General features: G+C 37.8%; 2 protein-coding genes across 8 annotated transcripts in view; both read right to left on the bottom strand.

Moving 5' to 3' along the window:
• Positions 1-17,401, bottom strand: part of LOC122846989 (NACHT, LRR and PYD domains-containing protein 12-like) — a 626,610-nt gene that overhangs the window by 367,521 nt on the left and 241,688 nt on the right. The window lies entirely within an intron of this gene.
• c7b (complement component 7b) lies at positions 497-10,478 on the bottom strand. The gene is made up of 18 exons (XM_044144338.1): positions 10,372-10,478; positions 10,228-10,280; positions 10,069-10,144; positions 8,400-8,541; positions 7,985-8,129; positions 7,763-7,901; positions 7,008-7,136; positions 6,651-6,894; positions 6,152-6,265; positions 5,909-6,075; positions 4,628-4,856; positions 3,944-4,115; positions 3,770-3,857; positions 3,051-3,183; positions 2,631-2,822; positions 1,704-1,800; positions 1,439-1,620; positions 497-867 (listed from the first exon to the last, which is right to left on the bottom strand). Exons 1-18 carry the CDS (start codon positions 10,435-10,437, stop codon positions 689-691), a joined length of 2,547 nt encoding a protein of 848 aa, XP_044000273.1. The 5' UTR covers positions 10,438-10,478; the 3' UTR covers positions 497-688.

Below are 17,401 nucleotides of genomic sequence, written 5' to 3'. Positions count from 1 at the left end.
CTTCATTTTTGTTTACATTTTGTGAAAAAGGGAATTGCGCTCAGTTTCTCTTTTAGTGGTATTTGTGTGGTTTCCTTCTTGGTTTTATTGAGCAGTGCCCCCACAGGCGAGGAGGGGAACAAGTTGCTCAAAGCGTATACATAATTTATGAAATTCAAAGTCCCACTGTTTCTCTAAGGAAACTTGCTCCTGTTTCTTTCATGACAGCAATGGGCTTCTGTAATTTTTGAATCATTATTGTAAAATATAAGGTAAAAGAATTAATTGAAATGTGATTTGTATTGTTAATTTTTCTGATTGGCTGGCAGTCAAGTTTATCTAGCTACTTTGCCCCTCATGCTAGCCTTGCTAAGCTAGCTTGAGGGGCATAGTAGCTAGATTAGCTAGCTAGCCTCTAATAAGAGCTAACTTAGTTTAAATTGACCACAGAAACTGCCAATGTATCCCTGTGGAAAAGTCAATAAAATGGATGAATGAATAAAAAATAAATCAAGGGAATTTTTAATGAAAACACTTTAATTCATTTTATAACAAAAACAATCCATCCATCCATTATCAAACACCCTTATGGATGGATGTACAAAAACAAAGGAGTTGATCAATTTATTTGGAACGTTCTATAAATTTACAGTTCAGCTGCTACAAAAATAATAAATATTTAGAGACTAAAATGCAGAAAACTGTCCGTTTACTGCGGACATTGCTCCAGACTGATCAGGCGGATGGTTTCGCCTGCGCACCTCCTGGATCCCACCTCGCACTCCGTCATGTTCGCAGCGCCGCCATCATCACCGGAAGTGACGCACAGGGGGGCGGAGCCTGCAGGGCACTCCGACGGACTCAGACATTCGCATTTCCGCTGGGATTCTACGATTAAAAAGGTAATCATACTAAACACTTTTACATGAAAAATAATTTAAAAAGAAAAAAAGGTTTTTCACAACATTTGAGGTGTTTTTATCAATTATTCAGAGGGAAATTCTTTCAAAATAGTTAGAATTGTGCGGCAGAAAATCTAAACGTATTCATTTCTCCTGATCATGACGTCATCATCGAGTAGTAAATGGTTAATAAAGTGTCACTATATAGCAGAATTGTAAAACAAAAATTTCAGATGTCATACGATAATAAGGTCAATAATTATTAATACGAGAATTAATGTTACAGGAATATTATGACTTTAATATTTCCTGAATAAAGTCATAATATTACGAGAATAAAGTCAAAATAATTCGAGTTATAACTCTGTTCTCTAAATTGTATTTATTTTAATATTTTCTTAATATCTGGTTTGTCTCTATAATGTATATCTGGCGCTTTTGACGTGAGTTTCATCAGATGTTGAGATTTGGGCTGGAAGCCGTCCGTCAGTTCTGATCATATTTACTGTTTTTACGTGTTTTTATTGAGCGGGATGTTCAGTAATCGGGTGTTTCACCTCGGCAGGTCGTCCCCGGTTTGCAGTCGCTGCAGGAAGTGAACGTTTCCTCCTCCGGTTTGCTGCAGTCCGTATCGGCCGCCAGGGTGAAGCTGCGCCCCAAACAGCGCAGCGCCCCCAGCTGGCAGACCCCCAACCAGATACTCCTCGGCCCGACCCGGGAGCAGAACTCCACTGACGATCTGGAACCAGAACATTTTTAAACCCAACGCCCTGACTGGGTCAGGATTTGAGTTTGGTTTTAGTTCTGAAGGAAGAGACTGACAGGCACTCAGCGGGCATTTTACAGACACAGCCGGATTTTACGATCTTCTCCCAGGGTTTACAGTTCGGACCAGCAGGTGGCGCTGGAGTGGTGAGCACTGCCCAGGAACAAGAAGGCAAATTTAAAGAAAAATTACAAAATCTAATGTTATTTCTTCTCATTTATATGGTAGACCAACACTAAGTGGATCACACAACTTAACGATGGTTTATTATATAAAAAAGAGGTTTAAATTTCTGCCAACAACTCAGATATGTTTCTATTTATCTATGAAATTTTCTGAAAAAAAAAAAAGAAATCTTCCTTTCAAAACTAAACAATCTTCACATTTTCAAACTCAGGAATTTGCATTTTTCTCAAGAAAATTCTGGTATTTTAAAAATTTCAGCATTTTTTCTGGCAATTTTATTTAATTTTTTTACTTTTACAGATCAGAAATGTCCTTATTTTTTATTTGTGTTTTTTAAAAACATTTTCTTAGGTTCAGATTTCAAAATGTCCGTGTTCTTTTTCTACCAATATTTGGGATTTTTGAACTGAGAAAATTTCTTCTTTTTTTTTCAAGAAGACTTTTTAGAAAAATAAAGTAATAAAATTCCACAAATTAAATCATAAAATTACAAGAAAAAAAGTTGAACTGATAAGAGAATAAATTGACAAAATTATGAGAAAATAACATTATTAAAATATTATGACTTTCTTCTTCTTTTTTTTTCTAATGTTATTTCGACTTTATTCTTAGAATTTGAATTATTTTTCTTTCTGTGGTCCAAATACACTCTGGTAAATAATGAAGTTGCCTGCATTAACATTTTGGTGCATTTGGGCCATGTTAGACAAAACCTTTGGAATTTAAATCACTTTGTGTCAAAATAAACCAGCATTAAATTCATTCGTTTTAAAGGTGAACTGCTCCTGAAGATTCACCTGTTTGACACTGAACATCATCAGGAGACGGAGACCACTGCAGACTGGAGCTGCACCTGACCTCTGACACCTGACCGTCCAGCTCTGTTCCCGCGGGACACGACAGGGACACGGTGTCTCCGATCTGGTAGACACTTTTAATGGGCGTGACTTCAACTAGACCGCCGATCTCAGGAAATCTACAAGTGGAACCTGGAAGAAATGATAATTTCTACTTTTAAATAATATTTACGTACTTAACTATGAAAAACTAAAGATGTAATAAGTGTGGAAACTATGTAATAACTAAAATATTCACAATAAGCATGGAACAAATCCTGAATATTTCTAAAAAATGTCCACATTTCCATCTATTTGACAATGATAGTTTCATTAATGAAACTATGTGGAGTTTAAATTTGGCTTTACTTTAATACTTACTTTTACAAACCATTTCTCCTGAGCTCCATTGTTGGTTTTCATCACATGTGGCTGCAGCGTTTCCAACGAGGTAAAAATCCTCAATGCAGGAATACTGCACTCTGGTTCCTACTGTGTAAAAGTCTTTAACATCCTATAATAAAGAAAGATTAAAAAAACTATCAGAGGATGAACAAACGCTTTTTAACACGACATTACCATTACCAGAACTGTAAACTTTGAACAGAAAAGTGTTTAAACTGTTCCCAGTTGATAGTGGTGTTCCTCAAGGCACCTTACTCGACCCCTTACTCCTCTGATTATTCATGGTTGATTTTAAGAAGCTTAACATCATAATTTATTGTCCTGATGACCATATTTCACATCAATTTAATTGTCTGCTTAGATTGGTTGTTCATAGCCTGAAATGACTAAAAAAAATCTAAAATATCTACAATTTCCTTTTATATTCATTACCAGTTCATTATTTTTGTATTGTATGAAAGTCCGATAAGTAATTTGTTCCATATGGTACAAAATTAAAATCTTTGTCTTATCAAATAAGAATTTACAACAGAGTATTAAGGCCATGCTAAGAAAGAAAAATGATTTTTAAAATGTAATTATGAAAATAAAATCCAAATAATACAAAAATAAAGTCACATGTAGTCTTGTATTATTTTGAATTTATTCTTGTAATAATCATAAGAACAAAACAGGAATTCAGATTAAAAATTCACCTCAACAAATCCATTATTCAGGACTGGAGGAAGTCCGCATCTTTTCGGTGGAGTTATAGAAAGCCCAAAGCATTGAGGCTCCATCATCCTGAGGGCAAAAAGGAAAAAAAATACAATAAAGAGTGAAAATGGGACTTTATAGCATTAAGGTTTTATTATAACTAGAAAACTTACTGTAAGTATTGTATATCTGGCTCTTCACAGGGTTTTTGTTCACTTTGCTCCCCTATGCAGTTCCGGCCCCCTCCCCTAGGGGCAGGGTTGTTGCAGCTTCGGGTTCTTGACCTTTGACCTTCAGAGCAGGCTCCCCAGGAGGACCAACAGCTCCAGCTGCCATGGATCACTCCTGAGAAACAGATCCAGGGATCACTTTCACTTCCTGTTCTCTACTGGAACTTTTATTATGCTTCAAATTGAGCATAAAAAAACATGAAAGGTGAAAATGTAGTAAATAATGAACATTTTTTCATTTTGGAGCTCAGAGATTTCCTTTGGGGTTTTTTATAGAAAATTTCTCAGACTAATCTAAAACTTTTTTCTAGCATATTTAGAACTTTTTAAACACAGAAATTTACCATTTTTTACAGAAAATTAATCTGCATTTTCTGCATTTTTTCCTTGCAAATGTTTTGACTTGTGGAGCTCACAAATGTACTTGTTTTCTCTAGAAAATTCTGACATTGATCTCAAAATGTTTGAGCTCTTTTGCAGAAAGTACTCTCCCCTTTTATCTAATTTAGATAAAATACAATCTAATTGGCCGCTCCGGTTGGAGTGGCCAATCAGATGTCGAGTTTAACCGAAGCCCCGCCCCTCTGTCTCCTCAGTTGCCATGCCGCTGCTTGTTGTTGTTGTTACCGGGCTGTTCTCCGGTCGCGGCTCCCCTCTCGCAGGCCGGTCCTGATGTTCCGGGTCTGCAGACGCAGCGGCACTCGGTGCCGGTCAGCAGCGGCTGGCCGTTATTCTGGCACGGCCTGCAGCGGCAGGGATGCTCCTCGGACAGGAACTCCTCCGTCGCCCGCTTCAGGTAAAGCTTTTTCAACCCGGCGCACTCGACCTCTTTCACCAGTTCATACAGAGGACGAAGCTGGAAGAGATAAACTCACTATGTTGACAATCAATGGGAATTACAATTGGTTGCTACTATTTAGAGGAGAAATTGGATAATTTTGTTGGTCGGCTAGTAACATTATAAGTTAGAGCTTGCTAGCAAGGATTAGCACATGCTAATTGGGGCCTGCCCATAGCAATGCATAAGGAGAGCAGCTTAAATAAGCTATTTTCTATTTTTCAGACTTATTAGCCATGTTTAGTATACTTAATGGAGTAAGTAAATGACAGTAAACATTCTAATGATACCCCACATGCTACTGAAAGTATTTATGCTTACATTATTTGCTCATTTAGCTAATACACTTGCTTTATCATACTGAATGTTGCATGTCCAGCTTACTTAACATTCTTGTGATTCTCCTATTGATTACATTGCAGCTTTCTTTAGCATCGATGCTAATTCTTAGCATCAGAACGCTGGGTCCAAACCGACGGGCACACTTTGGCAGGCCCCAGTTAAATTTCTTCAGGAATTTTCTAGTTAAACTTGCTAGCCTGTGCAACATTGTTATTTTTGTTCTTTGGTGAATTATGTTTTCTGGTTATCAACAATAAAAAGCTTTAAGATCTGATGAACATTAAAATAATGTATTTGTGTAAATCTGTTGGGATTCATAAAGCCATGACAGCATTTATGCTAAAACGGAAGTTATGACAAACTTGCTAACATAAATTGTGTGTTAGCATAGCGTCTGACTTTTTGTGGCTTTTTGTTATTGTGTTGTTGCCTTTTGGTTTTTGTTGCTGTTTTGTGGATTTTTGCTATTTTATTGGAGCTTTTGTATTTTGTTGACTCTTCTGGGCCACCGTATCGAACAAAATATTCATACATTTACTTTGGGGTGATGAATAGTGAAGGATAGTTCAGCAAAACAACATTTCCTGTTCCCTCTGAAGGAATGTGGTCTAAAACTTTACTAATCCTATTTTTTGTCAGATTATTTAGTAATCCTAGTGCTAAAATACTCCATATTTAATATTTTTAATACTGGCCTCTTAAATACATGTGATCTTTTGTCTTTTTACCTTCTGGTTTATGACATCAGGAAAATCTTTGACAGATGAGGCCCAGTTACTGTAGATTTCTCCGTTAGCTTCGGGTTTCTGTAGATCCAGAACCGATAGAGCGCCTATGAACTGTGGATCTCCTCCAAACACCTTCACCTTGATGGGCATCTTCTTTGACTGGCTTCCTGCAGATAATGGAAATAATGTCAGTTCAGAGAGAACTGTGATTCAAATATTTGGATATGTGTGACTTTGACTCACCAGCTTTGGATTCCAGATGTTTCTGTAATGTTTCGCAGGTGATTTTGGTTTTCTTAAAGAACAGGAAGCGTTTCACTTTTTTCCAACATCTTTGGTATTCAATGTCTTTCACAGCTTTAAAAAGGGACAGAAATATAACATACATTATGTTATATAATAAACTGTGAAGGGAAACTGCAATCACTTTAGTTCTGATATGAACTTGTATGAACCTCACCTCTCGACAGCTCAGGTTAGACTTTTGTCCCCTGGAACTAGACAATAGATTGGCTGTTGGTTTGAAAGTCTGGCATTAATCTTAACCTTTTCTTGGTATTATGGTCATAGATTAAGCCACAACCAGATCTTGTCGTGATTTATTGGACTATGCCGTTAATTGGTGACCTTAATCCTTTTAGAGTGTTTGAGTTTTGAACAGTGGGTCAAACACCTTGGCATTGTCCATGTTCTCCTTTTAGATTTGTTATTCTGTAACAATATTCACTCATTAAGTCCTTACTGTGGGATGTGTGGGCTTGAAAGTCGAACTCCAACAAGCCTTGGTATTCGCCGCCCAGTGACCCCTCAGACATGTAGTGTGTGCCGTAGGTCTGTAGCACCTGGCGGTAGGCGGAGTAGTCGTAGGTCAGCGGTAGCAAGGACAAGGCCTTCCAGAAATCTGCAGAGAGAGTCAGATACTGGGGCGCAGAGTTCTGAAACTGGGCCAACTCCACTCTGTTCTTCAGGATTAGAAGTCTGTAAGCCTGAAACACACAGCAGAAAACATTGGGAAGGGATTTTATGGGACACACAAACGATCAAACTCAAAGATTCAAGGGTTCACTATGCAGCTGAAGCAGGTCTGGTCATCGGTCACCTTATTGTCTGTGACTTCTTTGTGGAACGTCCGACGGTCATGTCCGAACCAGGCGTTGGACTGGATGTGCTGGGCGTAGGACCAGGCGCTCTCATAGGACTCGTCACTTTCCTCGTTGTCTACAATGACCTGCAGCACAAACGGTTATTCTCAGCTCCATCAAAGATGTTTTCACCACTGATAGCCCAGCAGACTCGGGTTGATTAGGGACCAAAACTCCAACATTTGTTACATTTTCAGCTCTCTGTTCACTTCATCACTATACTGAGTCAAACCAACCAAACCCCTTGAGCAACCTGTTCCCCTCCTCGCCAGTGGAGGCGCTGCACCATGAACTACTGAAGGAAACAACACAAAAAAAAACTCTGCACACGCTGAGAGCAACTTCCTTCATTGTGACACAGAAACGTCAAATTTTAGCAGTTGGAGAATTTCTCCTTTGCTAAAACACAACGAGTCATTTCTCCTGCTATCGCTGGACTAGCACATTTTTTTTTGGTTGTATTTACCCAGAATGCCCTGTGTTGTAGTCACACCTGAGACCACTTGCCGTTCACATACATACGAACCTCACCAGAGTTCACTTCGACCAAACTGAGACAGAGTTAACCTTTTGGTTTGATTACATATTCACATCTCCCCAAACAAGCTGGATTTTCTAGGCACACAGATTGGATGTAACCTTTTGGCATTTCTGTTGCCAGTTTGGACCAGATCAAACTATTCAACTCCCACCGGTTTCTTCAGTTACTCACTTCAAAGTTGAACCTGAGGATGTTTTGTGGCAGCCTGTACATCACTTTATGGCTCCCGCTGAAAACCTTCCGGCACTGTCCTCCGAAACTAAACGTGTTGATCACACCAGCTTTCAGCTTCCCCGTCCGAACGTCGAATCTGTGAAAGAAATGCTTTCAGTGACCTCACAGATTATCATCTCTGACCATTGAGTCTTTATTCAGAAACACTGAGGCTCCCACCCTTTGCCTGTGAGTTCGGCGTTTGGAGGCGTTTTGATAAGATCACACGAGTATTGGCTGTTGTCTTGGCCACAGCTTCGCTCGTCCAGACCGTCCTCACAGTCATGGTCTCCATTACAAACCAGAGATTGGCTGATGCACTGACCTGCATCACAGTTACAACATCAACTCCTTACCAGGTTTAATTCATTGTTTCTTTTTTTGGTTTAATATAGTTCTGTTAGTTTTAGTTTTTGAGTGTGTTTTCCAGTTTTTATTAGCTAAATATTGTTTAGTTTTATTTAGTTACAGTTTTTATTTAATCCAGTCAACAAAAATGTTTTCTCAGTTACAGTTTTTGTTATTTTGTTAGTTTTAGTTATCTATAATAACTTTGATCGATACGTTAGATACTTGACTTTGGATCTTGACGTACCAGTGGTGCAGCGGAACCTGCTGCCACACCCCGTTTCCAGGGGACACGTTTTCTGTGGGACGCATGTCTGCGTTTCGGTGGCTTCTCCTGAACATGGCGCCCCTCCAAACTGAGCGAACACCTCCACATGACGAGTCCGCACCTGGAAAACACAGTAAAGATATTTAATACAGAGAATCACTGAACTAAAGGTGACGTATTTTACCTTTTGAACAAGTTTCTGGAAAACAACTTTGAATGTTCAAAGTTCAAAGACTTCTTCCTTTTGTTGATTATTGAAGTAATAATAATAAATTACGCAGCCTGTCCAAACTAAAAAAGACTATTTTACTCATTTAATTAAAGTATTATAACTTATCTGTTGAGAAGGTAAAAAACTCAGTATTTTTCTTTTTTCATCTTTTTTTTGTCTTTTTTTTCTTCTCTTATTTGTGAATGGATTATTTTTTCCCATGTGATAAAAGTTTGAACACTCCTGTCATACAGACTAACTGAAACATCTTCATTTCTTTATTTTTCCCTCACAAAATCGTTCTTAGATAATGTGATTTTAGTCTGGTCAGTTCTACCTACGTGGAGCCCCTGGGCGTTGCTAGGTAACGGGTGGAGCTCCTGGGGGTTGCTAGGTAACGAGCTGGGGTTGCTAGGCGAGGGGCAATGCCTGCTGATTTGTGACGTTATTCGGAAGGTTTTCAAAAAGCATGATTACAAAAGACGGCGGGGTGTTTTGTTTTTAAACACTCAGACTGTTTTTATAAACAGTTGAGAACCAAATGTAAATATAAAACTATTCAAAATATGAATTTGAATGGTTACATGTTCCAGGTAACAATATTTAATAAAGAAAGAGTCTCATAAAGGCAACAAAACCTTTTTGTACTGATTACAGCTCCGTCTCACATGAATTGAACTTGCTTGCACTTTATTGGAGAAACAAATATCAAACTCCCTGAAATATTTACAGACTGTAGAGAAAAATGTTGCTTCATTCGAACTCTGTCCTGTTTGGTTTAGAGTGCGGCCTGAAAACGGTGCCAAATGTCAGCGGTGTTCCTCTTAACTGAGCTGTTTCTGGTAAAATATGTTCAAAAGATTACACAACCAACGTGATTTATAATCACAGAGATGTAAAAAAATGAAAAACAAAAAATCTACCGTCTACATAATATCAAAGATAAAATAAATTAAGCTAAAATAAAATAAAAATACGTTTCATGGTTTCTGTATTGATGTTTACATCTTGAACATTAATAAAACCTTTGCTAAGCTAAAGAGAATTAAATCAAGATCCAATAAAATTGGCTTTGACAATCTTAGACATGCTAACTTACTAAGCTAACACCTAAAGTAAAAATATACCAACGTTAGCAAAAATAAGATTAGATAGGGAAAGCTAAAATAACTTAGGATAAAATAAATTAGGTTAAGTTTAGATAAAATGTTAAAAAATAAAATTTGGAAATCTAAAATATAATAAACTACCAAAGCTAAGTTCAAAAAGGATGTAATAAGCTAAAGGAAAATAAATAACTGGGAAGATAAGATAAATATAGTAAGGTAAAATGGATGAAATAAAATTAAAACTGCTTACATAAACCCTATTTTCTCATATAGACTTAATAAATGTATAAATAAGTAAAATGCTCTGAGTCAAAGTGTTGTTTGTTACCTTTGTACGGGAGCAGCCGTCGCACTCAGACCAGCCTCCATAAGATCCCCATCTGCAGTTTACTCTCTGCTGACAGCTGAGAAAAGAAGATATACTTATAAATACAACCCTAAAATATGCAGCATTTATTAAAACAACGAGAAAACATGTTACTCTTACCAAACTGGAGACAGCAGAGTAAGTGACAGCGCTAACGTAGAAACCAAATACAACTGTAAACAGAAAGCAGGAAGGTTTATTTGAGTTGAAATGTGACTTATTTGTGGTAGATCGTATTTTAAAAGGTGGATTTTCTGGTTTTACCTTCATGCTGTTCTGGTCAGAGTTTCTCCTTCTTATCTGGTTCAGCTCTGTAACGCTCAGGGCCATTTATTGGCAGCTGCATTTCTCAACACTCCCCCAAGTTCAGGAATTTCCTCAGTGAAGAAACATTTAGAACAATCAGGTCCAAACTGACCTGCTTCTTAAATGACTCATAATCTGGATTTATTTACTCTACTAGAGGTTTTAGTTTAGAGGAATTTATGTCCAGAACTGCAGGTTATTTATTCAGTTTGCTCTGATCATAAAATACACGAAGGAATCAACTGAGAGAAGAGACAATTAGTTTTATTGCTTTGTTTTATAATTGAATAAACTGTAAGAAACAATCTTAATGAGCTCGCCACCTAGTGGTTGGATTAAGAACTTTCTTAGCTTGAAGAAAATAAAAATATTATTTATTAAGGCTCAGATCTATTCAAATCAACCTGGATGCATGTGAAAAAGTAATTTCAGCTGGGATTAATAATAAAAAATAAATAAAAATAAATTAAATCTTTACTCAAACTGAATTAAAGGTGTTTTTTGTTTTTTGCCTTTTTCCCTGATTCAAAATGAAGATTTTACATTTAATTTCAAAATGTTTTGACTAGTTGTTGTTTTTTTCTTCTTTCAAATGTACCTAAACTCTCATGTGGGTTTTATTGCCAGATTGGAAAAAAGAAATTCACGGCATAAAGAAAAATGTAACAAATTAGCAGGGCCATTGTAGACAGGGAGGGAGAAAAGAGTACATTTCTGCCTAACAACTCAGAAATTTTGAATTTGAGTTTGAAAATTCTAAAATTTGCTAGAATTATTTTTTTCCACAAGTTAAAAAATTTTGACTTTTGAAATTTAGAGGCTTTTTCTGGAAAACTTGAGGTTTGTCTCCAAATTTTTTTCTAGCAATTACTTTTCAAACTCACAAATTTTCTAATAAATTTAAAATGTATGAGATTAATATCTAAATTTCTGGGGTTTTTGGCAGCAATTTGCTCCTTTTTTCGTTCTCTCTACAATGTTGTCCGTAGTCTTGCGTTTCCCCTGCGGTACCCAGACTCCACCAGCAGATGGCGCCACTCTGTATTTATCGCACCTGCAGCGCCGCAGATCGACACACAGTCTCTGTCACCCAGCGGGAGGACAGCTGTCTCCGGGTGAACCGCCTTCAGCTGCTGTCAGCGCATCGATTCGGGAGTCCAAGTCCGTGTTTGGTCGCTGCTGTGTCGGTTTGTGTATCGAGGAAACCCCCGGGAGCTCCGGGACCGGGGAGCGGAGCAGCGGAGCCTCAGCGGCGGGTGAACAGGGGGGCTTCTCTGGTGTAAAACCCTGCGGGCTGGTCCGCAAGGTAAGCACCAGGGTCTTCCTCTGGGCTCCTTAAAAACAATCTTTAAGCGTCTTAAACGCGGTTTCTGCTTGTTCTGCTGGAACTTCATGCTGACTAATTTTCACATTTCCTAAAAATCAGGCTGAAATTGGAAAAAGTCAGAGATTAAATCTGTGTAAACAGACTGAAAGTGGGCAGATTTAACGGTTAAATGTACTGGCTGGTTATTATTCTACATTTCAACAGTTTATCTCTTGAATTGATATTTTACTAGAAAGCAACATTCTATCAAGTATCAGTAATTTTATTCTTAGTTATTTAGTTTAATATTTGCAACATATTATGTTTTAATTGTGCTTTACCTGTTTAATTACAGGACAAAATAAACGTTTAACAAACACGAATTAACTTAAAAACAAGAGATGGAAGCACAAACTCACATTTATTTCATTCTTTAACAATCTTAAATCAAATATGACGACCAAAATTAAACATGCAGGTAAATGCATCCATCTGAACAATTGAAAAATCTGGAATATTTTTTTGAATTTGACAACATTAAGGCATATCTATGTCTGGTTTAGATGTTATTTATATTACTTGACCTTATTTAACCAGAAAAAAAATCTAGATTTTAAAAAGTAGCTCAAAATTAAACATTTTACAGACAAAGCTCTGGAAATCTTGCAAAAACATTTCCAAACATATTTCTTATGACTCCACGCTGTTTGCACTTGCAATAAAGTCTCCACTGAGATCATGTTGACGTTTTTCCCCAGCTCAGTTTGCGCCTTGTAGCTGAAAATAAAGCGTTTCTGTGAAAGAAGGCTATCAGACCCTGAACTCCTTACATGGAGGAGGTTTGAGAGATAAAAGGGAACATGAACGTGCCAGTGCTTTAGTCTGCACATTGATAAACGGGAGCTTCCAACTGGTTGACGTAATGAACAAACTGGAAATGAACCTCCAGGAACGTAGGCAAGGTATGCAAATCCAAACAGCTACTGAGCTGTTTAATACTCAGAACAACAGGAGGAGCAGAAAAACCCAAGAAGCTGTAAACTAACGTCCAAAATGTTAGTCACCCAAAAAACATCACATTTTATCAAACAAATAAGTTACAAAATGAATAGATAAAGGTTAAAAATAATAATTTCAATCAAGAAGTGTGTGGCATGGCGATGCGAAACCATCACATTGTTTCACGCTCTCAAAGCTAGCTAAAATGCTAAAGCACTAAACAAAAAATTAGCATTGCTATTAGCAGATTAGTGGAAGTGTTTGCTTTGAAAAGGTTAGCATGTGGCTATGGCCTATTCAAAAAATGTTCAGTACATTTTTTGCACTAAATCATTCTTAGATAATGAGATTTTAGCTCATTTAGGCCATCAAGTCAGTTTTAATGTAAATAATCTGCTGGCCACGGTCATGAACTTAACGTTTACACTCACACATGAAAATGGCTGCAAACAGATGCACAACTATACAACTGTACATCTTTGAAAAGCGTTAGTAGAGCCTCCTGCACAACCAGGAAGAATGCAGCTAGTGGTTTCTGGATGGCAAGTCAACAACAGAACGCTTGTCTTTTCCAGCAGCCGTTGTACAGCGCATACAGCAGTCAAACCAGCTGAATAAATGAGCTGGAGTTCAGCTTGGGTTGCTAGGTAACGGGCTGGAATGTTACATTCAAGAGGTTTTTGGAACGGCTCATATTCAAGACACAAAAGAAAACATTAACTTGCTGCCAAAAAACAGTTTTTTTATCAGTAGAAACCCAAATTAATGTGCAAAATGTGAACTTTGCATCACAGGTTGTCTTTAAATGGTTCTGTCTGGTTCTAACCACGTTTGAAATGAATTTTAATTATTTCTCCCCTGGGAAAAAAAAACGTCCAAATAAGTCAATATGACTGAAACAAGCATGTTGCTCATAAAGGTAAAGCTTCGTTATGTGATCATTAAAGTGAATGTAAGGAAATTAATTCCTGACGTTGAGGTGAAATCAGAACCTCGTTTTGTTTTCCATGATAAAATCATTCAGAAATGTTCCAGAAAAACAAGAAAAGGAAAGAAAAGAAAAAAAAACTCAGAAACAAGCGCTGATGGATTTCACAACCTTTGGGGAGTGGAGTGACCCTGAGCTGTTTGGACTGGGCCAACCCAATCCCAACCAGAACTCAGCAGCGTCTTCCTGGAAGGACAGATAGATGTTTCTTTCTAGGAATAAAAACCCGTGTGATAGTCTTCTTTACTCAAAGACTAGATGATCTTATTTCTAAGAAACCAATTGACGCATTAAGCTGCTGGGCAGGTAGCCAGTAGGGTGCGGCTCGCCGTTCCTGTCGCTTCTGGTTTGTATTCAATTCGCTGTGACCAAACGTCTGTTGGAAATAAAAGTGAAACCTCTTCTGTTTAAAGTCGTATTAGCAACAAACTGTTTCATTACAATAGTTTTGACTGCAGGCATGTAAGCTGCTAGAAAAATAAATATTTACACTGAGCCAGGGGTGTTCAAAGTGCGGCGCAGGGGCCAACTGTGTCCCCCAGACTGATTTCATGCGGCCCCTAACTACACAAACTGTTTACTTTTAATTACAGCAAAACTGAAAACTCTTTCTAATGAAGATTGTCATCAACGTCACAAACTATTTGTCTTTTTTAATAAGCAGGATTTTTACATTCTCACTGATTTCTTAGTAGATATGATCACATCTACACTCAAAAAAAACCTTTTCTGCTTTTAATTAATTTATAGAACTTTGCTAATTACAGCAAATATAAAGCAAAATGAGAATTGATTCATTCATCTTCCAGTTAATAGAAAATTAACTGGAAGTTTTTCTGTTAAAGAGGATAAAATGCAAAACTTAACATTTATTTTTTGGCAAAAAAATTTGCCAAGAAAAACAACAACTTTAACGTCTAAATGCAGAATTATTTCTAAAATATAATGACAATTAACAGAATATTTATGCACTCACTAGTTTTCTATAAAATATTTTATTTAATTGTGATTATTCTGCAGAAATCAGTTTTTATTTTGACATTAGAGAAAAAAAAACACATTTAGTTAATTATGATTGAATTGTAAAAACAATAAAATGGCAAAACATCAGAAATGGTTGAATATTTTTTACCTACTTCATATCGTCTCAAACTTTAGTCTCTGTCCCCCAGCATGATGCTCCCACCTCCGTATCTGATAGTTTGCAGTGTTTTAATCTGAAAGCCTGTTGAAGGTTCTGCTTATTAAGGAGGAAAATCCACCAACATGCTAAACTCTGTTTCAGAATGTTGCAAATAAATCCTGAAATCCCCCGAACACATCGGGGATTGATTAAACGAGGCTCAGGGAGGAATTTTAACGTTATTCATGTGCAGAAAGCTCGGTGGGAGCGTGATGTTTCTTCACGGTTGGATCTCTGTGGGTTTTCTGGGTGGAACCAACTAACTTTGTGTTGCTGTTTCCTTCGCAGCTCAACATGACGTCTGCGGCGCTCGCGCTGCTTCTCCTCTTCCTCCACGTCTTCGGCCTCCGGTCGGAGCCTGACGCAGGTACGGCTTCCGTGTTTCAGGTCCAAACGGTTTCCTCTCCTCTGGAGGCTCTGGTTAGTTTGTGCCTCGGTGGGTTTTCAGAACAAATCATCTCTTTAAGGCAGTAAAAACTGTGCAGCCTTGGAGCACAATGCGTGTTTCACAACATGCACGGCCTCCGCAGAGAGAGCCAGCGGGTTTCTGGTGAAGTGGTTTACCAGGAATTCTGAAGCGGGAAAACAATGGGAAGCTGTTCAGTGCGAAGGGCCCGGTTTGGGTCCAGAAGCAGCAGCAGAAAGACTCTTCACACATGACTCACATTTCAGCTGAGGTCTGCAGTGAGTGTTTACGGCCGGGTTGGACATCTGGAGCCGGGTTTGGTTGTGTAACAGTGCAGCGCTCTCCTGCTGGGTTTGGTTTTTATGTTTTATAACTTTTGGTTGAAACTGGAATGACTTTTCTACGACAGCAAAACGAGATCCAGAAGATTGTTGGTTGTAGAAGCAAACAGGAGTCATTTAAAAAAAGTCAGACCTGTTTGATGAACGGCTGATTCAGACCTGTTGGACAGCTGACCCAACTAAAATGTTCAGTATTCACACATTTTTCTGTGGAACATAAATCCAAATCATCAGCGGACAGTGGTGGGCACACTTCCGCTAACTCGCTAACAGCATAGCTAACCTTTTATTTAAAGCATTTGCTAACTTTGAAAACTGTTAGCATGCTTAGCTTCCCCTAAATTACATTTGATGTAAAGCACTTTGAAATGCCTTGCTGCTGAAATGTGCTATACAAATAAAGTTTGATTGATTGATTCTGAGATGCTAATTGGCTATTTTGTAAACTTTCAGTTGAATAAAAGCTCACAAATGTTGAAGTTTTGGTTATTAACTGCTAAATTAGTTAGACGTTTACGTGTTATGCTAACTTTGAAAACATCTAGCACGCCTAGCTTCCCCTAAATTACATTCTGAGATGCTAATTTACTTGGATGTTTTGTAAATTTTTAGTTGAATAAAGTTTGACATCTGTGTTAGCTAACAGTGTTATCCATTGTTTAGAATTCACAGAAAAAAATCAAGTCAGCATAAGCTAAGTGCGCTAAATGTTTTCAACGTTATCGCTAACACGCTTAAAGAATCCTCTTGGTTGTTTTCTAAATTTTCAGTTGAATAAAACTAAACATATATGTTGGACTTTTGGTTATCAACTACTAGGAAATATTCAATAAGTTAGATGATTAGCACGTTAGCGTTTCTGCTAACTTTAAAAACATTTAGCTCACTTAGCTTCCCTTAAATAATAATAATTAAATAGCTGATTTAGTTTGGGTTTGCCTTTTCAACAGTTTTAAAAGCTATGTATTGAAAAAAAGACTTTTTGTTTTAATTTTAGCTCTTTCCAGCCTTCCAAGCCAAAAATATGAAAATAAACTAAAAGCTCAGATACATTAAAGCTACAAAATGAAATTAAAAACAGGAAAGAAATGAATAAAAATATAAGAAGTGAGTTAGATTCCAGTTTTCCCAGCTGCAGAGTTCACTGCAGGACATTTTTAAGTAATGAGTCGACTAAAATAGCTCCACTTTTCCAGCCATGTCGAAGCCCTCTGAGGTTCTGCTTCTACGAATCAACCGGACCGAGTTTTCCCAGCCAGGCGCTTTGATTCAGACTTTGTTTGGACTTGTGGGCCCGTCTGGTCCTGCTGTTTTCATTTCCACAGTCCCGTTTTGTTAGCGTTTTGTTGTCCCTTCATGGCTTCCTGCCTGACACTTTCACCTCATTATAGCTGCAACTCAACGGGTTCAATTTGACTCTCTTTGGGGACAAACATCAGCAGGATTGATTGGAAATGGAGGGAAAAGTGACAGAAAAGTCCAGGCTGCGAGGAAAAACAGAAGGATTTCCGTTTTTTTATGAGGTTCGTTCTGCTGAGTCGATCCGGTGCAGGAAGCAGATTCAAGTTTTCTCCCTGGAGAGCCACACAGGGTCCCCACATCGTCCCCACAGTTTCCAGACCAAACCCAACAGAAAACCATACAAATCTCAGCCTGTAAGGAAACTCACACCAACAGCACTGGGTTTATATTTATGTTGGAGTATTAGAGCTACTGAAAATAATAAATAAAAAGTACATTTACAAGAATAAGGTCATAAAATTAC

Source organism: Gambusia affinis, linkage group LG17 (assembly GCF_019740435.1).
Source record: "Gambusia affinis linkage group LG17, SWU_Gaff_1.0, whole genome shotgun sequence".
NCBI classification, from domain to species: domain Eukaryota; kingdom Metazoa; phylum Chordata; class Actinopteri; order Cyprinodontiformes; family Poeciliidae; genus Gambusia; species Gambusia affinis.
This window is presented reverse-complemented; position numbering and strand designations above follow the sequence as displayed.